General features: G+C 41.0%; 2 protein-coding genes across 2 annotated transcripts in view; both read right to left on the minus strand.

Moving 5' to 3' along the window:
• Positions 1 to 10,694, minus strand: part of LOC119735872 (cytochrome P450 3A24-like) — a 32,086-nt gene extending 21,392 nt beyond the window's left edge. The window contains exon 1 of the mRNA XM_038209816.1: positions 10,202 to 10,694. Within this exon, the coding sequence (XP_038065744.1) occupies positions 10,202 to 10,281 (80 nt within the window). The 5' untranslated portion in view covers positions 10,282 to 10,694. The remainder of the gene's footprint in view (positions 1 to 10,201) is intronic.
• Positions 10,695 to 11,919: 1,225 nt separating this feature from the next.
• Positions 11,920 to 26,026, minus strand: LOC119735661 (palmitoyltransferase ZDHHC3-like). Its single transcript, XM_038209458.1, has 9 exons — positions 25,862 to 26,026; positions 24,046 to 24,134; positions 22,243 to 22,322; positions 20,910 to 21,022; positions 18,774 to 18,835; positions 17,719 to 17,812; positions 16,404 to 16,476; positions 15,179 to 15,317; positions 11,920 to 14,425 (listed from the first exon to the last, which is right to left on the minus strand). Exons 1-9 carry the CDS (start codon positions 25,978 to 25,980, stop codon positions 14,346 to 14,348), a joined length of 849 nt encoding a protein of 282 aa, XP_038065386.1. The 5' UTR covers positions 25,981 to 26,026; the 3' UTR covers positions 11,920 to 14,345.
• Positions 26,027 to 26,062: the final 36 nt, after the last annotated feature.

A 26,062-nucleotide genomic window follows, 5' to 3' on the forward strand; every position in this document is an offset into this window, starting at 1 on the left:
CTGGTTCGCCGACGATAATCTCGACGTTTTTTGAAGTCATCCATTTTTTAAATGCACCTTTAAATTCGGTACCGGCATCTACTCTCAACGTTTTAGGGTAACTCAAAGGCGATCTCGCGTAAATCTTGACGATAGCATCTTGGGTGGAATCCGCCGTTTTAGAAACCAAAGGTTCTGCTTCGTGGTATCGACTCGCAACGTCGACAACCGTCAAAGCGTATTTATAAGTCTTGCGTTTTACTTTATCCCAGGGTAGGTATAGCACATCCATTTGGTGAAAGTTGTTTGGTGTTTCAAACTCTTGCGAAGTACTCGTAGGCCTGGGTACATACGCGGGACCCGGTAGATAAATTTGCCAGATCGCTTGTTTTTTAAGCCAATCTCTGATTACCTTTTTATCGAATTTGGTTTTATCGTATAAATGGTCGACTGCACTTTCACCTCTGCAATAACCACTCGGGCTATAATACAGTTTAGCTAATGTTTGCATATTATTTAATATAAAAGACGTTTATAATAATATGGCTAGCGTTGCTATGATGTTAGGAGGCGCGATCGTCAACGCCTTAGCTTTTACGGGGTCAAACTTTTTCTTTTCAAATCTGAAACAGAGGGATGTCGACGAGGAGCGTAAGAGACACGATTTAGCGATAGAACAACTCTCGGCCGCCAAAGATAAGTGGCAACGAGAACGAACGAAATATCTAGATTTTCTCAACGAACGTATCAGAAAACAAAATGCCTCTAAAGAAACATTTTCCAACGTAGACCGAGCGTTACGTTACTACAACGAGGTGAGTGGTCAGTCTACCAAACTACCCGTAGGACTGCAACGCGAACCCAAACTCGAAGATTTTTACGAGCCTAGCGACCAACAAATAGAAAGAGAACTCGCGTTTATCGCGGGAGGAACGCTTTTGGTGGGTCTATTGGCTTACAGATATCTTTAAATTTAAAACTCGTATAAATAAAATGAATGCGTATGGAAAAAAGCTCAATCCCAGCAGGCTATTAAAAATACCCAGATCTATCAAGGGCGAGAGAAAAGAGGTGGTCATTACCCACAATCCTAGTAGTATATCGGCGGGGCAAACGCTGAGAGTTAAGTTTCCTCAATTGGGCGTAGACGACGTGATCGTACCTGACACTTGTAAACTAGCTTTTAGTTTAGAACTCGAAGGTGGAGGTGACAACAATAGAACCATTTTTGGCAATTTAGCCAGAAATTTAGTCAGTGAAATCAGCGTCAGACTTCAAGGTCACGAAATTATAAGTTATCGTAACGCCGACGTGTATCACAACTTTAAAGACAATTGGATCAACAGCTCGGCAACTCGAAACATGGCGTACTCGGGCATAGAAAAAGAAAACGTGTCTAAACTAAGAATGGGGGCTCAAGATGCTAACGCGGGTGCCAACAACGGTAAAGATCAGGCTATCGCGGATGCCTATGGTAACAGATATTGTATTCCCCTAGACATTGACATACTGACTTCGCATCACCCTTTTTACCCCAGCGGTTTAAAACAACCTCTGACGTACGAGATAAAGTTTAACGATCACGATAAAGTAGTCAACAGTTCAGATACGGCGGCGATGTACAGTATCTCAGACTTGTCTCTCGAATACGAAGTGGTGACCAACAGAGACCTAGCCATCACCATCAGAAATAAACACAAGGGGTTAATGCAATATCTGTTTGATAAAATCCACTCGCTAGAAGTTAGATCCGTCAACAAATCGGACACGCTTTGGAACGTCAGCGTCAATCAACCCATCAGGAGTCTCAAGGGTATTTTGTTTTTGTTTAAAGATCCCACTGAAAAAAGCCCGCAGCGATTTTATAATCCAAAACTAACCAAAACATCGGTGACTGTAGAAGGTAAACCCAATCAACTCTACAGTCAAGGCATGTTTCAATATCAACACTGGAATGAAATTAACAAGTTCTTTGGAGACAGCGATACCGAAAGCGGGCGCGGAGTAGCTAAAGACTTAAATTTGATGGGTCTTGACCTCGGAGACTATCTAAAAAACAAGTACGGTCTGTGGCTCGATTTTAGAAGTAACGACGACAATTCTGCTCACGGATCCGGTAGGAAACTCGGAGACGGAGGAGGCATCAACGTTCAATTTAACAGAGAAGCCGAAAGTCAAGGTGACCTCACGATGTACGTCTTTTTGGTCATGGATGCTCAATTGACCTTGGAAGACGGGAATTTTAAATCTCTGTTAAGTTAAAATGACACAACCGCATTGCGCTTTAATCGTCGGCAAAACAAATTCGGGTAAAACCAAATGGATTTTGGATCTGTTAGAGTCAGACTATAAAAATACATTTGAAGCGATAGTCATCATTTGCCCTACCATTTTTAAAAACAAAACGTACATCGAAAGAAAGTGGATTCAAGCAGATCCCGAGGTATACCTCTGCGATCCGGAATTGTACAAGATGACGCTCAACGAAGCGATCGATTTTTACAGTAAAATATTCGAAGGTGTTGCCACGCTGTTTATCTTGGACGATTGCTCTTCGGATCAAGAGATTAAATATCGCAAAAAGACGTGCGCGCTAAGCAAGATGGCGTTTAGCGGAAGACACGTCAATCATAGCTGTTGGTTACTGACCCAAAAGTACAACAGCGTTTTAAAGGATTATAGAGAAAACACGGCTTGGTTGGCGTTATTTTACTGCAAAGATAAAACATCGTTTGATCAAGCGTTAGACGAAAATGACGTCGTACCCATTGAAGAACGAGATTATATAAAACGACGTTTGAGAGATGTGAAATATAGTAAATTGGTCGTATACACCGAACCTCCAGTTAGTTACGAGCTACTTGAGTAGCTAGGTGAGTAACAATTAATAACTAGGTGAGTAACAATTAATAACTAGGTGGGTAACAATTAATAACTAGGTGAGTAACAATTAATAACTAGGTGAGTAACAATTAATAACTAGGTGAGTAACAACCTACTCAACAAGCTACACAAGCATTACAATTTGTTAATCAACAAACGTCAACAAAATACATTTTGTTGTTAGTAAATGATAGCAATATTCGAGTATTTGCAGTTTTTGGCTATTATCGTCATATCGCTTAATCTATCGTTTTACACCTACGAATACCTTTGCTTTTGTAACAAAGTTACAAAAGCTACAACAAAATTAAATTCGTTTCTAATTAAATGGAGGACATAAAACTGACTTTAACGAACGAACAAGATCACAACGCAGAACATAAAGATCGTTTGTGCGGTGTCGTAGCAGCCGGAAACTCTAGAAAGTACTTAGGAAAGGAATACACCGTTAAACATATCGAAGCTCTTGACAGCAAAGAACTCGACAAATTATATCATCTGTACGAAACTAAATTTGGAAATGAAATTGTTAAAACCGTTGGTAAATACACTTTAAGTCTATTTTCGAGAGTGTTAGCTGTTGTTACACCCGTACAAGTTTTAGGATATAACGTCACTATAGATTCTGAAGAAGAACTCACCAACGACTTGAGTTCCGATCCTATTATAAGCGCGAGTATGGCTGGTATGTTGAGCGACGTTTGTTACAAGTACGGAACTTTAATATCACCCCTAGTTGCTACGATTATCACAACAAAACATTTAAAATTTAACAAACCTAATATAATAAATGGAAGATCAACAAGCAGCGATCACAGCTCAACCAGCAGAGACAGAGACGCCCCAACCGATGAAAACAACGTCGTCACCGACGGTAACGAGAGTGACCAAGACTAAAAATCCTAAACGAATACAGCAGGGTAAAGCTTTAGCCGAGCACAATAGACAGATGAAATTAAAATTAGCAAAAATGGACGTAACATCGGACGAAGCTACGAGCTCACCAGACTACAACTCTTGGGTGATGTGGGGTGCTATAGCGTCTATAATAGGAGTGGGGTTGCTGGTACTAAAAAGTAAGGCAACTGCGCCGGTTGTACAGCCAGTGCCGATAGTCACGCAACCCACTACACCCATCACCCCCAAAACGCTAGACATGGAATAAACCAGCAATTTAAAAATTGTTATATTAAAAACGATGAGTAACTTTGACACCAACGGAATAGCTAATACGATTTATCACGGAGCCGTCATATCGGGTCTGGTGATGGGATACGCCATGGTAGGAAATAAACTACTCAAAATGAAAGCGCCAGATTTAAGCAAACTAAGCGTAGAAGATGCGGCTAAATTGACGGGCATTATAAGTGGGGCTCTGGCCACGCAAAATTGGTTGGTGGCCCAGGGTATACTACCGGGCAGTATAATGAAACCGGCATAATTTAAATAGGAGTATTAAATAAATGGCCGATGGAGGATTTGACTTTGACCATGTCACCGAATATGAGGATCCACCTGACATTAACTTAGATGATGATGATTTAGCAGAGACCAATCTGGATTGGGATGATACTTTTGATACTCCTGATACACCGCTAGACACAGAAAGCGTCCTGGGCACGGGTACAATAAGCAGTTTATCTATAGAACTAATAAAAGAAGATGTTGATTCATTTTACAAACAAAATAATATAGACCCCGCGTTTATCGACCCCAACGATTTTGAAATTGGTAAAGACAGAAATCTATACGTTAAAACATATAAAGGTCGAGAACCATTATCTTATAGACGAGGTGGTCAAAGAATATATTACAAATTAAGTACATTACAAAGTAAATATGGTACCGCATTTATTCGCGACACCCTCAAAATCGCTGACTATAAACCAACACTACTTGCCAAACTAAAAGATAAACTCGAAAAAGTACAACCCGAGAGTATCCCCTTGACAGAACTACCCAGAGCCACCGATGAGGTAACCGAGATTATAGACGATTTACAACGCGACACCGGCGCTCAAACAGAAGGATTAAATTACAGAGAACTCCAGGGTTTAGACAAAAGTCTTCAGACGTTGAGAGGTAACATAGAACTTAATTTAGCGCGTCTCGCAGAATTAGACCAAGAGATATTTGATGCCGAACATGAATAAGGTGATCATAGGATCAGCGAAGAAGAACGACGAGAGTTAAACGATACATTGAGCGACTTAGACGCTGAAAGATCCGCCAGATTAGAAGCCGCAAAAGCCAACGAACGAGGGCTCAAAAGTCAGATCGCTAGAATCAAAGAAACGATTAATAAAATTTTAGGCGACGACACGACTCTGGCAGAAAAGATTAGAACTCTGTTTAGAGAACAAGGTGTGACCGTAGTGAACATTTTAGCCGCTTTGAGTTTAGCCATCAGCACCATAGTGAGTAGCATCGTCGCTAGCGTGAAAGGGGCGGGTGCCCCACCCACGCCAACACCAACACCAACACCACCACCAAAAGGCGGTATCAAAGAGTGGATTTCAAAACAACTCGCTAATTTTGCATCTGCTCTTCAAAAACTCGGAGTGAGCGCGTTGGGTGCTCTGCCGGGTATCACAGGCAGCGTACTCAGTTGGATATTTAACGCGCTGAGTAAGTCTGTATCGTGGTTGGCCGAACACGTGTGGGCTTTGTTTTTGGGTGTGGGGGCCTTGGTGTTTGCGTACCTGCAAAAACGATGGTAGTAATAGTTGTAATCAAGTTTAAACAAAAAAAATAAGCCTTACCAGCAGAAAGTTGGTAAGGTTTTTTTGTTGTTGTGAGATTAGAGTGTGACTTATCGCGTTGCCTCGTAAGCTAAAATACCCATGCCAACGATAGCTAATATTCCTACCGTCAACGATAATTTTTCGTCTTGGTGAGTTTGTAGTTTCGTGGGTTGGGTTAAAACTGTTGGTGCTGGTGTTAGTGTTGGTGCAGGTATTGGTGCTGGTGTGAGTGTTGGTGTTGGTGTTAGTGTTGGTGTTGGTGCTGGTGCTAGTGTTGGTGATACAACATCGGTCATAGGCTCTAGGGGTGTTGGTGGCGCGACATCATCGGTGTCATCAAAAGAGTCGTCCGGTTGAGGTTGTGAGTTTAAATCTGGCACCAAACCAGTTTTCATACTCTGGGTAGCGATTTGAAGATTGTTGTTATAGCCGTCGTGCATTCCAACCCTCAAGTTCATATCCGATGGAATTAAATACAACCCCGGTTTCACGACAAAATTTAAAGGTGTTCTGGCATACTGCAAAGAGTCTTGAAATTGATTGATACTCGTTTCCATGTCGTCTACTGCATTGATGATATCTTCAACGATGACGTTAAATTGTCTTTGAGCGTCTAATCCGGTGCCTGGTGTTAATACGCTCGTTTTTGTTTGAGCCTGCGCACCGAGTAAAGCGTACACGTAAGATCTGATCGATTCGTTGATCTTTATGATTCCCGCGGGGGTAAACGAACTCGTGTCGGGTATAAAATCTAACCAAGCCTTTTGTACCGATTCATTTTGTTCGATAAAGGCTACGGTGTAATCGCTGTAACGCCCTGAACCCTTGGGTGGATCGTCCAGACCAAACCCCATTTTAGTTCCACTCATCATATCTTTACGATACTCACTATACTCGAGATTAAGGTCGGTTGTATCATAATCGTTTCCGGGTACGGGTACGTAAGACGTGTCCCAATAATAAGCTATACCTAAACCGTTAGAGTTTGTGTCTCTCGTCTGTTTAAAAGACTTGTTTTGATCGATGCCAAACAACAAACAGGTATCGGTAAAAGCTCTGAGATTATAACTGTTGTCTAGAGCTTTAAATGCGTCATCCCCCGGTAAAGGAGCGGCAAAGTCGTACAGGATCTTTCTAACCGTAAAATATAAATGAAAGTTAAAGATGGCCCAAACGTAACGGTTGCTCGCGTTTAAAAGATCAAATCCAACACCGCAGCCCGTAGTAGCGCAATAGATCGCAAAATTTAACTGATTTTGATAAAACGACATGGGGTGTGATTTCCAACGATCTACATCCTCATCCGTTGTGATGCGAGGCAATTTATAGTCCGAGGTTAAGTCGGGAAACGAGCTTAAAAACCCGTTGGTATTATTAACTATAACTTCCAGTTCACTGGGTTTAGTGCTGTTTAAAAACTTTGCTAGGGGTGCAGCTTGATGCTTTAGCTCGTTTGCCTTGGCTACATTTTGATTTACTTGTTGCGTTACCTGATCAGCTATCGATTGTATCTGCTTTTTTAACGACTCAAAATCACTCATTATTTTAGTTTCAGTTTTAATATAAAAAGACTTTAAAATAAATGCATTCGTTTCACTTGTTTCAAAATGAGCAGACGTTTAAATTAGAAGACGTTGTAGATAATTTAAACGGTCAAAAATCTGTACGCGTAAAAAGAGTAATGTTTAACCCCGGATATTTTAATATTTCCAGCGCCACAGAGATTGATTGGTATACGCAAATAGATGGGAGACCCGCTGAAAGACCTGATGATGATAGAAGATACGAACGGGTTGACTCAAATATAGCAGTAAGAACAGATAGAGATTTTATTGCGCAATTAGTACCCGAGTACCCCTACGACTTTTTAATTAGAGACGAAAATACTTTCAATAGAGTTATAAACGATCTTATAGAAGCGTATGAAGAAGATAGACTAGACTCTGCTTTAGAATCGATCGAAAAAGAAAAAGAACAAATAATTGAAAGACAAAGAAATTTACACGATAAAAGTCAAGAAAGAACACTAACCGACGTACAACGCAATACGATTATATTTTTAATAACAACTTTATTTGAAAGAAGAGGCTTCATCGATGAAGGTAAAAAGATAGCGCTAGAATATATCGAAGGTATAATAAGCGAACCTAGAGAGAGAGTAATTAGAAATGCTGGGATAACAATACGGGGGAGTCTTGTCGTGTCTGGTGATAATTTAGATTTTATTTCTCCGAGTCTTTTAGCACCGTTACCAGCCGGAGTCACCGGTTCAGTCACCATCCCACCTGGGTGGTACGACGTCGATTGGTTCGATTTTATTTTAAATTATATACCCGGGGTAAGTTTTCGAATATTTAGAGAATCTAAAAAGGTGACGTTGGTGGTAACCGACGTCAATCTCAAATTGCGTTTAAACAGAGAAGTCTCTCGATTACTTAATTTACCCAAAGGAAGACTGATACCCAAAGTGGTGTATACGGGGTCTTACGACATTAATCCGTTTAAATTTTTGTTTATTCGCTGCCCGCAATTAAGTACGAGTGAAAACTTTTTTGATGGTCGACCGTCTGACATCTTAAAAATCATACCCGTGGCTACGCGCAAACCCGAGCCTGATAGAGTCGAGGATTTCAAGAAACTTAAAAACGGTATAATCGACAAACTGACATTTTCAATCATAGGTGAAAAAGGACAGATCATCAACAACAAGGGTGTGAGTATCATGATAGAGTTAGAGATCTTTTAATTTTAAAATCTTTTTATATTAAAAACATGAGTATAGATGGTAAGGCTTTATACCCCGATATTTCTGGAGATGTACTCCGATTAAATAGTAACGAAGAAACAAAAGTGTACAGACTTAAAAAGATTGAAGAGATTCGATCTTTAATCTTAAAAGAGAGAGACCACCGAGAGCGCACTTATAAAAAAATAAAGAGAATGATCGACACTATTAATTACGTAGAGATAGGATTAGAAGGATTGGGGGCTATAGCGGGGGCTGTCGGTATTCCCGCTCTCTTGGGTGTTATATCAGCCCCCGTTGGATTGGTGCTAGAAGGAACGTTTATAGGCGCTTTTGGTGTAGATATTTTCCTTAGAATCGCGTCTAGGCGATTATCCGCCAAGCTGAAAAAGCACGACCAGATTAAAATATTAGCAGACTCCAAACTTAACACGATTGAAGAATACGTGTCTCAAGCCATCAACGACGGAGATATATCGCACGAAGAGTTCTTATTGATTACGAGAGAGCTCGCCAAATTTAACGAGCTTAAGCAGAAAATTAGAACAAAAACCAGCACAAAGCTTCAAAAGATTAAAAACGATACAGACTTTGAAAAAGAAGTTAAAAAACGGGTAGACGAACGGCTGGCAAAAGAAAAAAAATCTCTTATCGAAAAACTTACAAGTTCAAATTCACGGTAAATAAACATTATGAAAGCGAACCACCGAGTTATACCTCTATTTCACCGCTGAGGGTGTTACCCTCGGCCCCGCCTTTATTGTAGTGGTCATCGTATCTTTTTAGTGCCTTATTAAATTGATTTTGAGTCACTTTAAATAAATCTCTAACTCGTTCTTTGTCTAATCCAACGACGTGATGATAACACGCCGCTATTAACGAGCGTTTGACGCAACCGTTTCCCCTCAATGTTTTGTAATTAACGAGCTCGTTATATTTATTGATTGTTTCTTGGGCATCTTCTGAGCCTTGCTCTGGGCACACAGACAAAACAAGTTTCTCCACAGTTTTTCTTTTGTTTCTTTTTAAAATTGACCAATTGATACGATCTTCTTGCGCATTTTCTGCCGAAAAATCAAAGTAACGTGAGACTATTTCACCGCACGTTTCACAAACTAAAAAACCATTCTCGATGATTATATGGTGATCGCACTGATCTGTTTTATCAGATAGCTCGAGGTTTTCACTCATTGATATATTTAATAAAAACCGATATTATTTTTTATTAATTTTTCAAATACTCGTCGGTCTAAACATATTACTCTCCATTTTTATATTAAAAAACAGCTCCTCTACCTTTTCACAGATAGAGAAGCTAATTTTTTTTGTCTCGAGTTTCAAGGTCACGTGGTGGTGACTCACACATTTTTCAAGGTCGCGTTGTTTACGCCAAATTTTATCGTGCCTCAACACGTTTCAAGGTCACGTGGTGGTGACTCACACATTTTTCAAGGTCACGTGGTGGTGACATCACCTCATTTTAGCGACGACAGATTTTTTTTATTTTTTTTTTTCTCTATCTCTTTCCCGGCGTCAGGATTTTTTTTTTTTTTTTTCTCCCGGCGTCAGATTTTTTTTTTTTTTTTTTTCTCTCTCTCCCGGCGTCAGGATTTTTTTTTTTTTTTTTTTGGAGATCGGGGGGATTCCCCTATTTTTTCAAAACCGAGAGCGGCGTGCCCAGGCTCGCCGCAGATTTTTTCGATTTTGGTCCCGTACCCCCGCCCCCCTTACTACTCAACAGATCACGGTCCGCAAAAGGCTATGGCCACACTAGTAGTATTCAATTCACGAGAGTGTACCCCTATAGTGTTTTTACAGCAGGCCTATATACGTATATAGCTATACGTACCACAGTGACAGGAACACCAGACCAACGATCAAAAGCAACGTGAGCGTGAATGGAGACAGATCCAATCCTACAACTTCCATGGTTAGGTCTATAATCACGTCGACCGTTCAGACGACTTAAATGTCCACTTCCTCGTCAATGACTGCCGGCAGCGCAGTGGCGGCTAGCAGTATATATTACTTATTACTATATACATGTATAGTGCACCAGGACTGATCAGGCGATGTGCCGAGCTCAACCAATGGGCCAACCAAACTGGAAATGACCATCAGTCCAATAATAACATTATGCAATGCAATAATAATTGAAGGCCGGTCGCAGACAGAACCAAATTCCAAAATGTCCAATACACAGTGTACTGTACTTTGATCGCGAACTATGTCAATAATATTAATTGTTTGCTGAATATAGTCTGCGGCAATATTGTATGGTAGCCCGTAAAGGACATGCAGTACGCAGATACAGTGTTGATCAGGTCTCATTTTCTCCGTCCATTCGTTTTGTTTTTAGCTTGAGAAACTCCAGCTCCAATGCTCATCGCGAATGGACCGATCCAGTAAGCACCGCCCCATGGTATTCTGACCAATCACAGCCGTGATTTATGTCCGACATGCGTGCACAAAAGTCCGACATGCGTGCACGCGCGTATGATGCGCGCGGCAGGAAAATGCAGTGTGGCATTGGAGAGGAGCGCGTGTTAATTTGCCCTCGTGCGCAGTGGGAGGGGCTTACTGGATTATATGCCCTATATATAGAATTCGCGATGAGCAATTGGCGCCCTTCGGAAATTCGACTCGCGATGACATGGAGGGGGAGTTGATGTCGAATTCGCGATGAGCAATGCATTGAGCGGGAGTTTCTTAAGCTAGTTTCTTTGACCTTCCATTAAGTCTTTATAGTACGCTAGTATTTGCACATCATTAATTCTTATAGGCCTATTTTGCGAGTAAAATAATACTTCGTTCTGGAGCCAACATATATACTCCATAGGTGCACTTATCATTTTATGTTCAAGTATATAATTCACAATAGTCTAGTCTTTTGTACGCCTCAGCCTATATAACCACGTCAAATTCGAGCATCAATCGCGATATCTAAATTACTGCAGCAAATGCGCGATTTGCTCCGCATTTATTTAGCATAGGCCCTACAAATAAAATTTCACTGAAAAAAAGTCCACAACTTCCCAACAAAGTGGCGGGATTCTACTAGACTCAAAGTGGTATACATGTATTACCGAAGTTGATAACTGATCAAACCAATTAATATATTGAGAAATTCGATTTTCAATAACCCTTTATGTCATGTACAAACAATGAAAGAAAAAGAGGAAATGACTAAATTTCTTCAGAAAACTTTTGAAAGAGATTTTGTATGGACTCATGGACCATGATAATAGATCTGCGATGCAAAACCTACGGTTCCGCAGATGAAAAAGAATTACGTCATCTCCGTAAACAGCAGAATGACGTCATTCGTACCCTTGGAACTTGAACACAGATTAAATGGTCCATGGATAACGTTATCGATGACGAATTCATCATGGAATTTGGCGTGGAAGATGTATTTATTTTGATCCTTTTATAGTAACGAATACTAAAAGCTTGTGATTTGTTTTAAAAAAAATTATATTTTTAATTTATTATTATTTTTTTTCTGGGAGGTGGGGTGGGGGTTATTCCAGTTTCTCAACAAAGTAAAAACAGGTATGTAAGCAATTTGTGATGAACATTTTTTTATTGCACAAAACTAATTAATTCTAACAAATTCACATTTACTTATGCCAACAAAATGTATGCATCCACCTTATATTTTCCCTGATGCTCCCCCTTTCATTAAAAATACATGTACATGATTTTCCAAAACTACTATTGGTGTTTCAATATAAATACATCGCAGGCCTTTATCAAACAGAAATGATTTCACATTGGAGACTAGGCAGCCATAGACGGGGAGTACATGTATATATTGATGCATGTATTATACATTTTTATTACACAAGAAAAAGTGAACTGGGATCATACATAGCAAATAAATTGGTTAAATTTACTGTTCAAATTTTGATAGGAAATACAACAAAAATAAGCTTGTTGATCCCATTCGTGGAAAAATTGTATCATAATGTGAATGACTCAATCCCAAATACCAAATAAAATAATACATGTAGTAATAATAATAATAATAATCTAGTGCTTATACAGCGCTTTATACCAAAGGTTTCAAAGCGCTTCACAATTATTACCCCTGTTCATCAGGCCACGAGACCAGTCTTTGCAGCAGCTGGAGATCAGCGCATCCTGGTCTCTACCTTCACAGGTACCCATTTATACTCCTGGGTGGAGAGAGGCAATTGTAGTAAAGTGTCTTGCCCAAGAACACAAACACCATGTTCCCTGTCAGGGTTCGAACCTACGTCCTACGGCACGTGTGTCAAACACCGTAACCATTGGACCACAGCGTTCCACATATAAAGATTCCCTGTGGCAGTTTTAAACAACAAATATCAAGAACATGATGCATACATCAAATAATATCAGGAATGGCAGTTTTAGGTATACACTTGTTTAAAAAATTCTAACTTTTGTTACCTAATATAAAAAAACCTGTCAATCAGAACAGAACAGCACAAAATTAATATAGGCCTAGAAGAAGACAGCAGATTCTTATACAATTAAAAAGGATAAATAAACTGATGATTGATTACATATCATAGTTATCAGAATGGCCTTGATGTGATAATACCTGTAATTTACAAATGTACAGCGACAAATTCAAGTATTAACAATACAAAAAACACTAATTAAAACCTGCATTACATTTTCTATTAAAAAATCATCAGCGATAAATGGAATAGAGGGACGCAGTGTTGTAGTCGAGGTATACTATGTGTGATGCAGCGGCGTAGCCAGGGTTCTCACCTTAGAAGGGTAGGTGGTGGGGGGGGGGGGGGGGGTGGAGGCTGCCCATTTTCTGTTACACCTGTTAACCATGGTCACTTATACAGGCATCAGATCCTCTGATTTCCATGATTTTACTTTTCATGAAGCCATAACAAATTGAAAAATACTGTTTAGTCTTGTGTATTTTTGAATTTCCTCGTTTTCTAAATTTCCAGCTGCATGCCTGCTTATAGGACTAACAAATTTTCCGATTGGGGGGGGGGGGGTTTGGTTTATGGGTGTGTGGATGAACGTAAAATGTCTGCGTACACGTCAACCCATAAATGGCCTTTGCATTCGCGAAGGTTGCACTGCTAAACCTCCCTAACATGCCTAATGAGAGCTAGTCCCATTGAACAATGCCACAGTTGCATCATGCTTGAAGTTAGTGACCACAGACTCCGAGGCATTTTTGAGCTGATTGATCTTGCTACACTGAGCAGAGCCCAATTCCACGGCGCTACTTAACAGTTAGCAGGAACGTTGTGCTAATTACCGGTATACCAGCAACCTGTGCTAACCTTAAGCACTATTTCATTTCCTCTCAGGTAAGCGTCCCTTTTACCGTGATTACTGCTTACGGTCTCCATGAAATAGACGGAGGCTCTGTTAGCAGGAAATCGTGTGCGCTTAGCAGCGCCATGAAATTTGGCCTAGGCCCGAGTACTGCATGTTGCTCCGCTCAGCAGAGGTTCGAGCCAAAAAGAGAGTTAAAGAAGAAAGAACGCGAGTTGCTGGGATCTCATGGCATAGTCACGATAGTGGTGGATTTTGAAAGATTCAGGATGGTGCTATGCGAAAACGACCAGTAGATTCAGGTTAAAGGCAGATTTAGCGAAAACACCAGTATTTTGGCTTGAAATCTGTCTTGCTATATAACACATTTTTAAAAGTAGTTTTCAGATGCACAGATTCTCAAACCATGGCCAAATGTCATAAAGCTAAAGCAGAAAATATTGCATTGCAAAATTATTATTTGCAAAAATTCCGCAGAGTACCAGTCACAAGCCATATACATCGCATGGCATTTTGGCTGGTGACCTGTTTTTGCTTAGCAGTTAAGTTTCTGTGCTTAGTCAGTTCCATCTTGTGGTTCATGTAAGTACACAGATCATATATTTGTATGGTCTTTACTGACTCGCCACAGTCCGCTACCAATGAAAAGGAAAAAAGTTGAAGACAATCGGCGCTAAAGAGACGGCATGTCATACATCCCAGTCCATGGGCGGAGTCAGGGGAACGCGGCGGGCGGTGCGCCACGGCAACAGCCACGAGAAGACAGATCCTGCAAGACAAGGGAACAAACGAAACGCAGAAACCATGGACAAAATATAATGGTGCATTTGCTGTACGGTAAAAAATGAAATCTTAAAATGAAATTACGTAACTTTTGCAGGACAAAAAAAATATTGTTTCCATGCATGACCAATCCCTACGCTAATTTGTCATTTTATGAGCCTATTTATTAACCCTAACCTCCCCAACCCTATCAAAAATCCATCCCCCATTTTGGTGGATTTTTACCACTCGACCACCGAGCCAACGAGATTGATTGGCCGGTTTGAATCTGATGTACATAGCAGCGGGTATCGCATAAACTATTATAAGATGGAATTTTGCGTCGGGGTGATATAAATCAAATTAGGTTTTGCCCTTCACTGACGTTTAAACACTGTATGATACTCAGTGTGTTACCTCCCGAGTGAAAGTTGGAAAAAATCACTCAGGTGGGACTCGAACCCACGACCTCCTGCTTTCTAGTGCAGATGTCTTACCACTCGACCACCGAGCTAACGGGATCGGTTGGCCGGTTCGAATCTGATGTACATAGCAGCGGGTACCGCATAAACTATTATAAGATGGAATTTTTGCGTCGGGGTGATAACACACTGAGTATACAGTGTTTAAACGTCGGTGAAGGGCAAAACCTAATTTAAAACATTACTAAACATGGAATAGCCACCTTGCATTTGCATCTACGATGCATTTGTGAGATGTTCTTTTTTTAGCATTTACTTAGGTAAATGACAGTCCTTACCTTTGCCGAAGACTTCCTGTAGCAGCATCATCTTGGACTTCTCCCCTTTGATGCTTCGATAGCCGTTGGAATTCCCCGTTTTGTCGTGCTTGTTCTTCACTTGTTCAACAGCAGTTTCATCTTCAAATATTGCTTGGAACTTTGGAGGAGAAATACAATGAAACGTTACACTTCTAACAATGGAAGGCATTAAGATGGAAAATAAAAAATCCACAAAATAATCGGTATGGTGTTTGGGGGTCGCTGAGGGCTAGAGAACAAAGTACAGTGGAACGCTGCTATAACGAACATCGCGGGATCCACAAAAAATGTTCGTAATAGCGATCGTTCGGTATAGCGATTTTAAGCTGCCCATGTTCCGGTACTCACTTTTCAATAAATGCGCCCTTCATAACTTCACCCTGCACGCCCTGGTAGTTACTGAAAGACAACTTCGAACACCTGCCGACTATTGAATTATGTAATTACACAGTTTTGAGCTTACTACCTGCATTGATGGGTGGCTTTTCCCTTCTATGCCTTGGGGAAATAATAGCCACTTGTCGCTCTTCTGTTTTCAACAACAATGTTCGGTTGGTTTTGTACACAAAAATCGGGAGCCAAGGACGATGTTCGGTATAGCCGAATGTTTGGTATAGCGGTGTTCGGTATAGCGACGTTCCACTGTATATGTACCGGCATATGGTATGTGTTTGAATTTGTCCAAAGGCATCCCTTACAATACCCATTTCTTTTGTTCTTTACACTTTCATCTCAGTAAAAACATCTCACAGCAAAAACCTCATGGATTCCAGATTTCAAAAATTTACTGTTTAAAAAAATGCTGAAAAGGGGACAAAATGCTGACAAAAAAATCCTGAAATCAGGGAATATTCTGACAAAAAATGCTGAAACCAGGACAAATAAATCATGAAATCAGTAAATAATTTAATAAAAAAAATGCTGAATCAAGAAAAAAACCTGACACAAATTCCTGAAATCAGGGAGAAATCTGACCAAAAATGCTGAAATCAGGAAAAATCTTGAAAAAAAAAAAAAATTCAGAATCAGTAAAAATACCGACAAAAAAATTGTGAAATCAGAAAAAATCCTGGCAAATCTCAGCCCTGCTATCCCCTTTCGTTTCTAATATCCATTGCTAAATTGCATCTAGTGGATAAACCTGCAATATATCACAAGCCCCGCCCATCCAGAAGGGACCCATTTGATTGGTCAGCTGACTCACCTGATCGCATCCAATGGCTACGACAAACAAACCAAAGAGTAGGGACAGCACCACTAAGACGATACTGTGAGCTCTGTTAACACAAAAGGACATCACAAAACTCAAGTAAACAGAAAAATTATATTTGGAGTTACAGCCATGTAAGACCATTTGCTAACCGTGCATTTTGTTCGTTTCCAATAATAACACCACGCAAAATCCAAAGAAGAATGTTCAAAACCTAACCCGTTGAAGTTTCAGCTCAGTGGATACTATACATTTTGAGAAAACAGGGAAACCGTACGTCCAATTTTTGGTAACTGGATTCTGTTGCTAATGCATAAAAATGATACATTCCACGCAGAACAATTTCACAGGGACTTTGATACTGGTCCTATTCACTTTGAGCAAGGTTTCTGTCAGTAAGTCGGTAGGTACTTTTCTGGGTAATCGGAAATGATTCTACATAGTACATGATGTTCAAGCTATAGTCCATCATTTGCAGCCATCCAAAAAGTAACTGGCGTAATTATTGTTGAAAAACATACTTGGTTGAAAGATAGTAAGGGGACTAAACTCCCTGTGAAATTATTCTTTCTGGCAAGCTGTCATTTTGAAGTAATCAACGAAAGAAGGCCTTTCCTAGGAAAATTTAAATTAGTAGTTCGTTTTGTTATTCAGCGAAGTGCGCGCAAGCATTGGCGGTTGCTATAATTATAGCGGTTGCTATAATTCATCGGATCAGTGCCGACATCGCGTAGCTGCAATCGGCTCAGTGAGAAGGTGTCTCGGACGCTGAATTCAGGCGCAATTCAAAACATGATTCAGCAACTTTTGATTTGAAATTGAGATCCTAGAATGCTGTTTTTCTCGGAATATACAGCTGAAGCTGAGCTGAAACTTCATCAGGTTAGTTGTTCAGTATCCTTCATTAGATTTTGAACACTTTTGTTGCTTCAAACGAACAAAATGCACAAATTACAAATGATGGACTATATCTTTAAGTGCTACACTAAATTGCATTTAGAATTCCATCATGCACAGTTGCGGTACAATCCCCGCCTTCTACCGCTACGTGGACCCAAGTTCGAATCCCGCCTGGGCTAATATGTGGATTGGGTTTTCAGTCCCTGCATTGTACCTGATTCTGTGGGTTTTCCCAGAATATTCTTCTGGGGTTTTCCTCCCACCTCTAAAACTGTAATTTCTTCTCATTGTCTTCTCTCTACAGGTTTCTTCAGGCTTTCGGGCTACAGCGCGCTTTTGAGGAATCATCAGTTTCATTACCAGAAATAAATAATAATAGATATTAATAAAAACAAGTTGCTGTACTCACATTCTTGCATTTTTCTGTATCATGTTCTGACAAATGGGACAATCGTACGTCCAGGATATGATGGTGACAATCACAGCATACAACCCTGCAATACCTGGCAAAATACGAAGAACAACAATTGAATGTCAGGGACAGGGCTGTGCATAGTCTAGGGGCTACACGTTGTTCTTGTTTGATACGCGATAACGTTAACCCGCCGCCGTGATACCGGCCACCGCGAGAGGGCGCTATCACGACCAACCAATATCGCCCACGAACCCGTCAGAACAACGTCTAGGGAAACTCTTATTGGTTGTGTAATGCACGCGCACTTGTTTGGCCTAATATGCAGCACGCAATTCAAAAAATTTATAGTAGTTCTGAAGCAAACTCTCAAATTTCTTCCAGTGCAATAAAAGATGCAGCAATACCTTTGTGCAACTTCACTGGTCGGCTCTTTGTTACGTGTAGTATGTGTAGGACTGAAAATGGACCGTAATTGCCTGCAGAAGTCGCGTATGCGCACTAGTTTCCCCCATTTTTCGGGGGGAAAAATCAGCAGTTTCCCTAGACGTTGTTCTGACAGGTTTGTGGGCGATATTGGTTGGTCGTGATAGCGCAGTGGCCGGTTATCACGGTGGCGGGTTATCGCATATCAAACAAGAACAATGTCTAGCCCTTAGACTAGGCTGTGCATCGGAACCGGGTTCCGGAGTACCTGATCGCTAATGTCAGGAACCGGTTCCAGATTATGGGATCGGGTACCCAGAACCAACTTTACAAATGACTACCAGCTGAGTTACTTCTCAGACAACGCAAACGAATGCCATTTAAAAATGAAAACTAGGCTACATGACAAACCAAAACAGATTTTATGTTCCTGTGCATTTTAATGCGCGACAGATGGCCCTCATGAAAGTTGCAGTTTACACTGTAAAGCTATAAAGCCCTTCGGACAACTTCTGGGATTTTGAATTTTGGGGTTGCATTTCGTTTACTGGTACCCGTACCTGGGTACCCGTGTTTTACTTCAAATATCTAATATTCTGAAATGGAAGTGGAAAGGTTCAACTTACCCACATAAAATAGAAACTGAATAAAATAAATTTGGTTGAATTCGCCGACACAGTTGTTGATCCTGTAGAAAATAAAAATAGAAAACTGACTTTAGTCTCAAAGTCTATCACATCAGATTTGGAGTCTGAAATCAGCCAGCTAGGTGTTGATCTAATGACCTATGACCTATGACATAGGGCAATATGGTGTCAATTAACTCTAAATATCCTAATGTGTACTAATAGGGCATTGTGTTTAAAGGTAATAGGCCTATACAACACTTACCTTGGGGGTTAGCATTTTATAGAAAATATTGTAACACTGACCTGTTTAAAGTTTTGTTTTCATAGATGCTGGAAAAACCAAGAAAAAACCCCCACTGTTCTTGTAGTCTGATTCCCTGAGCCTACATGTACTTCAGATGAAATGAAGGAACTTAAAGACGTCGGGGAATTGTCAGGTCAGAGAACCAGACTACCTGGCTTGCTTTCGTTGACGGATGTGTAAACCAATTGCAAACACAATGTGGACTAACTAAATTGGGTAAACCGGGGGGAGTATTGAAAAAGTCAGCATTTTTTCTAACGATGGTCAGCCGACCATCGTTGGAAACTGATACAAAAAATTCCACTTTTCTTGAAAATGACAGCACACCAGGTGCCATGATTTCAATGGATGCTTGAGACTATTATTCACTCACAGTCAAGTAAGGTATTTCATAATATTTTGGTAGTTTTGTCTTTTGATGTTTGCAAATGTTGTATATTACCTTGGAATGAAATGAGTGCAAGGCCAATGAGAGTTCAAGGAAGTCAGCATCGTAACGTGCACAGCAACCAATTCGGGCGATTCACAATGCAGTGCGCCACCAAGAGTTTGCCATGGAGAGTCAACTTTTCAAGTTTACGGTCGACAAAACATGGCCCATTTGAATGAGTGTTAGTAGACAACTGAGCTATTATGTTATAGATAGGGGCATAGCATTTTGCCTCCTTCCAAAAACACACCATGTTGATAAAAGGAAAACATAAGGGCAAACATATACTCAAGTTATATGCTTACGAAACTACTGACCGGAAAAAACGAACAATTTTGAATGTCCCGCGCTGCGAATTTGTCGACCATCTCCCACAATGCACTGGGAAAAATGGATTCTCCGTGGCAAAGTATTGGTGGCGCTCTGCATTGTGAATCGCCCAAATTAGGTCTCAGGATCACTGTGGGAGTTGCCTGTCCTCCCCTACGATATGAGGTCAGGTATCCAGTCTAATAACCGTCCTATGCAAACATACACTCTGTGCCAAGTAGTCCTTTCAGTCAAAATCAATCAAGTGACTGTTTTAAACAGTTAAGAATTCCAAGCCTACACAATGCAGGATTGAGTGGCTGGGACTGTTTAAGTAACTTGATACAGCTTTGCTTTGACTGTGGGTAACTGATAAGCTAGCTGTGCCCACAACTTGCCTGCTTTGTCTGTTCATGGTCGGTTGACTGAGTTTGACTAGTCACAGTGCTTGGTTGACATATGATCTGACTGCTGGTGACTAGCCTGTGTTAAAGAGGTTGTGGAATGCTCGAAGACATTTCCGTCTTTTTTCGGGTATATGTAGCCTAAGGTGTGATGAAATAAAAACGACTATTGTTTCTGTCATAAAATGAGTACAAAAGATACTTTTGAGAGCTGTTTTTTAAGTCCTGTCATGCCTGTTTCGACCCGAACGTGCAATTTGTGTAAAAGTCTTCGTTGCGGGCAGCAAACAAAACACAGTAAATCGTGACGTAATAAACAGGACTCCCGATGCAGAGTAGCATAAACGAGTCCTGTTTATTACGTCACGATTTACTGTGTTTTGTTTGCTGCCCGCAACGACGACTTTTACACAAATTGCACGTTCGGGTCAAAACAGGACCTGAAAAATAGCTCTCAAAAGTAACCTTTGTACTCATTTCATGACAGAAACAATAGTCGTTTTTATTTCATCACACCTTAGGCTACATATACCCCAAAAATGACGGAAATGTCTTCGAGCATTCCACAACTTCTTTAAAGCATAGCAGGGGAGGTGGATGGACATTTTGGCTGTCTGTGACTGTTTAAATAGCAGGAGGGTTATATAAGGAGGCAAATTCCACTGTGTACAGCAGACGAGACTTACCACGGACAATGGTGGTCCATTTTACGTATACATCGTCGGCATATCCGGCAGTGGTGGGCCCGTGGCGGTCTGTAGGCTTCACACTTTTGACAGACTGTCCAGTTGATGCCATCCTTAAGTTTGAAGAAAGCACACCAAAAAAAAAAATAAATCATTGACTGTCCCTGATCTGTTGTAATGATCTAAGCACGAACAGTGCCATCTCGGCACAATTGCAGCATACGATCTATCCACCTCGTAGCCGGCTACGAAGTCACGGTTGATTGCCCTCAATAAACCTTCTCAGCGCTACATGTATGTACTATGCGTCATGCTCCACTGCACTCCCACTCCATATCCGAGTAGCCGCCAACAGGGTAGTTGGTTTGGACTTAGAATTTTTTCAGTATTACTCCCATAACTTTTGTGTTGCTTCGTTATCAAGCATATATCAAGCCAACAGGGTAGTTGGTTTGGACTTAGAATTTGTTCAGTATTACTCCCATAACTTTTGTGTTGCTTCGTTCTCAAGCATATAAGGACTCCCACTTCGTGGCAGTTGGTTTGGACTTAAGAATTTTTTTCAGCAACTCCCATTCATTTTGTGTTGCTTCGTTCTCAAATGGATCCCCACACAGTATCCGCGTAGCTGGCAATGGACTTGAATTGTTTCTTTTTCCAGTGATTCCAACCGCGTAGCCAGAGAATTTAGGGGTGTATTTCCGAGTGGCGGGGTATTCTGCATTTACTCTGCCATCTCGTGTCAAATTGTGTTAATCCCTGACCCCTCACTTTCCAAATTCTCTAAAACCCTTTTAAAGGTAGAGTATATCATTTGCAGCTATCCAAAAACTAACTGAGGAAATTATTGTTGAAACGCATATTTGGTTCAAAGATAGCAATGGCACTAAACTCCCTGTGAAATTATTCTTTGTGGCCTGCTGTCATTTTGAAGAAAACAATAACAGAAGGTCATTTCCAAAGATATGTCTAAAGACACATTTTTGGAAATTACGGTGTGTAGTTCGCTTTTAATTAGGCAAAGACGTGAATGGGTGCACGCAAGGATTGACATGGCGCACAATCACGCGGGTGGTATTATTTGTCCGTTCGGTGCGTGACATCATGTAGCAATCGGCTGCTGTATATCCAATTAGAATTAACAAGAGCTTCAACATAGCAATCTGGGCGCCTTGTCAATGCTATCACGTAGGCTTCCTTCAATGGGGGAAAGCATTGTGCTAGCTATTGTTCAGATAATCCATCATGGGGCAGTAGTTTTGCCCAACAGCATGCACAATGCCTTCGCCATTGTAGGGGGGCCGTTGAAGGTTGCGATCCCTTCCAGCTGTACCTTTGTGACTAGTTTCTTTGGGATTTGTCCAGCTCTCATGCCGGTGAAGTCCAGATTGATGCTGGGAAGGGGAACAATACCTTGCAGGGAAAAAAACAGAATTAAAAAAAGGTCAGGTAAAACAATTACATGTATTGAGGTTGATGACATCATCGCTTTGTCACAGACTTTAGCTTCAGGCTGCAGCTTTAGAGTTTAGTCCCACTGACTTGTCTGACTCAAGGGCGTCAATCACTTTTCAAAAGTGGGAGGGGGGGGGGAGACTTTCGTTGAACAGAACTAATGCGAGCGCGAAGCCCTTACTGCGTGGGGTTCAGGGCCTGTTTAAGGGCTCCCAAAACATTTTGGATTCTAGACGCTCTGTGGTTGATCTGAGGCAATTTCTGACCACTTTAACGCATTTTTTTTAGCCAAAGATCACAATTTAAACATCATTTTTAAGTTTGGAGTAATTGAATCGGCTATTCTGAGCTATCGAATAATATGTGGGCTACATTTTTTTGGAGGGGGCGAAAAAAGCGGGAGGGGGGACAAACGATATGATATCCCCCCCCCCCCCCTTTAAAAAGTGGGGGGGGGGGGGGACTTGTCTAGTCTGTATTATATCGTTTTCTTTAGAGTAAAAAAAAAGTAAAGTCTGTCACGAGCCAATGTGGCCGGCGGTTACATGTATATCCGGTTTCAGTGGCATGAAATCACTGAGAATATTTCTATTCCCCCTGGATGGGATGCTAGTCCATCACAGGTTACTCCCCAGCTACCCATTTGTACTCCTGGGTGGAGAGATGAGGCAAGTGGGGGTGAAGTGGCTTGCCCAAGGACACAACATATGGCCAGCAGCTGGATTCGAACCCCTGACCCTCTGATCATGAGCCACGGACCCTAACCACTGGGCCACACTTGCCCATTTCTTGAGAAGGAGAATGTTTTTCTACGTGTACAATACTTGATTGAACTTGATCTGTTTTCAACTAAATACCTTCCATTTTAAACATCAAACTTCGAGTTCTATTTGAACAAACCAAATAAATAAATGTTTGTCTAGACTTCTATGCAGAGACATTGACATTTATACTTGACCTTCACTGTTTTCACATCAAATTCAATTCAAAAGTGAAATGTGCAGTTTTTCTTATATTGGTTCGTAAAAATAACAAACAATACCAAACTAGTGAGTGTGTTAGTGAAATGAGTAGACTGGATCACGTTTGTAAACACATGTGCATTTCGAACGATAATAGGGAGTCGGGAACTAGCGCAGCTTTTATGGCGGATACCAGTTCAAGCTGGTTCCCGATTCCCTTTCACAGTTCGAAATGCACTTGTGTTTACAAACGTGACTCATTATCATAATCGATGCATCGCGCGCGCTCGGTAACGGAATCGCACTCGGGATACGGGGACCATCGAATGTACGCTGGGCATGAAGAAGAAATCGCGTCGTTCAAACATTAACACGAGTCGGAAATTTAACGTGTTCAAGATCGCGAGGGGAGCTCTCAGAATTGAACAGGAAATTTCACTTTTCTTCCGGATCGTAAGTAAACTTCAGTACAACCATCTTAATCATCGATGTCTACTTGTACCTCAGGTGGCATATCTAGTAATTTGGAGGCTGTTTTGAGGGTGAAATCTGATGTTTTTTGTTGGAAAATGTTGGTTTTTGGGACAGTGTCAGGATGATGTTGTCCAGCTCATACTATTAGCTTGGACCTTAGGCCTACTATCGCCAGACCATGTCCGAATGTTAAAAAGGCGCTAAGTTTGGTCCAAGTTACTCGGACTAGTTTCTCGGCAGCTTACCAGGGTCAGAGAGCACGGCTCTTAGATGTGACATGAAGATCATTAAGACAATTAAGTTGAACACAAGTCCATGGAAGGCACCCCATAAGCTGTAAATATAGAGAGACATTAAAAAAAATGATTGAGTTGTTATTTTCTTATTCCTTAGGCAGTGGATGTTTTGCCAGAAACGGCAAACCTTTAGTAAACGTTAGCTTGCCGGATATGCACTGAACATGCGCAGTTACTGTTTTTTTTGGTAATTTCCGGTGACAAATTTTAGTCTGGCTCCATGCCAACATTATCGTTGTAACTTCGCATTTACAAGATGGTAATCAGACCATTTTACAATTTGGGACTTTATTTCCCTTTAAAAAAAATCCCCCCAGAGCCACAAATCTGAAAAAGAAATTGAATACACGGCAATAAAATGTTGGAGACATATTAAAATAATTAAAGAAGAATATTCTTATTTTTTGGGGATGGGGAAAAAAAACCTTAAAAATTTCGCCAGCGGGGATCGTACCCGGATCTTCCTGCTCATGAGATCCGTTGCTTATCCACTAGGCCACAGGTGCTACACAACCGTTGGTGGTAATTTAATATATCTTATAATTCAGCCCTATCTTAGAGTACAGCACCCTCTGTTGATAGGGATTGCCGCCGGCAATATATCCACTATCTTTTTTTAATGTAATTTTATTTTTTGATTGAGTACCCAATTTTATTTTTAGACAATGTCCATCACAGATTTTGTCTCCTGACATGTACTGAACAGTGTTTGTTTTTGGAGCAATCGGCGGATTTGCACTGGAACTACATGTACGGTGATGTACCTATTGCTAGATTGCGCAGAAATGCCTTTGCTTGATCAGTTTATTGCCCTGCCATCGGTTGATCACTTTTTCTTTCTAATTCACGGCTATGGAGGATTATTTAACGCCTTCATATAAACTGCACACAAAACTGCATCGCGTCTATGGGTGATTCGCAGGCCGCAACTGTCGCACGCAGGGATAAATATCTTTCGGTGAATACAGCAATTCCAATTGTGGAAAGAATGTTGCAACCTGATGCTACTTCAGCTTTCTGCACTGAGCCAACCCGACACTTAAAACGTGCATGCAGAGATATGATCGATCGATGATTTTCAGTTCGCTCAGAGCGCGCCACAGGGGTACCGTACAAGCGAAATGATAGTATGCGCATGGGTACAACTTTGCAAGTAACGTACCCCCAGCGGTGCGCTCCGAGCAAACCGACAATCATCGATCAATCATCAATCGATTTTTCATCATTTTGGCCTAAAAACCGACAGAATCCAGCAATGCTTGTTATGCGCAACTTACGTGAGTATGTCAAGAGGTATAGTACGGAGTTTAGGGGCAAGCTGTGCAGCGGGTCTGTGGGAAATGTCTGTGTTTTGATGGACGTTTTTGTACTTAGTTGGTGTTTCGTGCTGCAAACAATTTTGCGGGGTTCTGTGTCTATCAATGACTGAAACTCCGCTCACACGGAGCATTCATAGCTAGTTCTAGGAGTCATGGGAGTAGCCTACCCCACCATGCCCACAATTGCAAAATGATAGACCTTCAAATTAGTGAAAACAATTCTCTAAAAAAAAAATTGGTTAGGCCTACACTTGAAATAATTTTTGAAGTGATCCGGATCCCGGAAGTGTCAATGATCCGAAACTGACGCACTGAGTGCGTGTAGGAAGTAGCCAGGCCGGCTGAATCGAGTCGTTCAGCCTCAGGAAAAAAAAAAAGAACTCATCTTATCATTTCATTTTTCCTGCTTTTCCGATGACGTTTTGCTTGAAACACAACTTTATTACCTGTCGAACATGGTGGGAATTATAAGCCATTCTACCACTACGTAATCGGCGTAAAGTACCGCAAAATAAGTGATAAAAAGGCACACAATGCCGCACGGATCGTTCCGGAAAACCACCATTTTTTCCAAGTCTGTTTCCTGGGCTGCCCTTACGTCATTAAGGCAAAGTGCCGCGTTTGTCACTTCCGTACAACGCGCTTAT

This window comes from Patiria miniata, unplaced genomic scaffold (genome assembly GCF_015706575.1).
Source record: "Patiria miniata isolate m_02_andy unplaced genomic scaffold, ASM1570657v1 HiC_scaffold_29, whole genome shotgun sequence".
In the NCBI taxonomy this organism is placed as follows: domain Eukaryota; kingdom Metazoa; phylum Echinodermata; class Asteroidea; order Valvatida; family Asterinidae; genus Patiria; species Patiria miniata.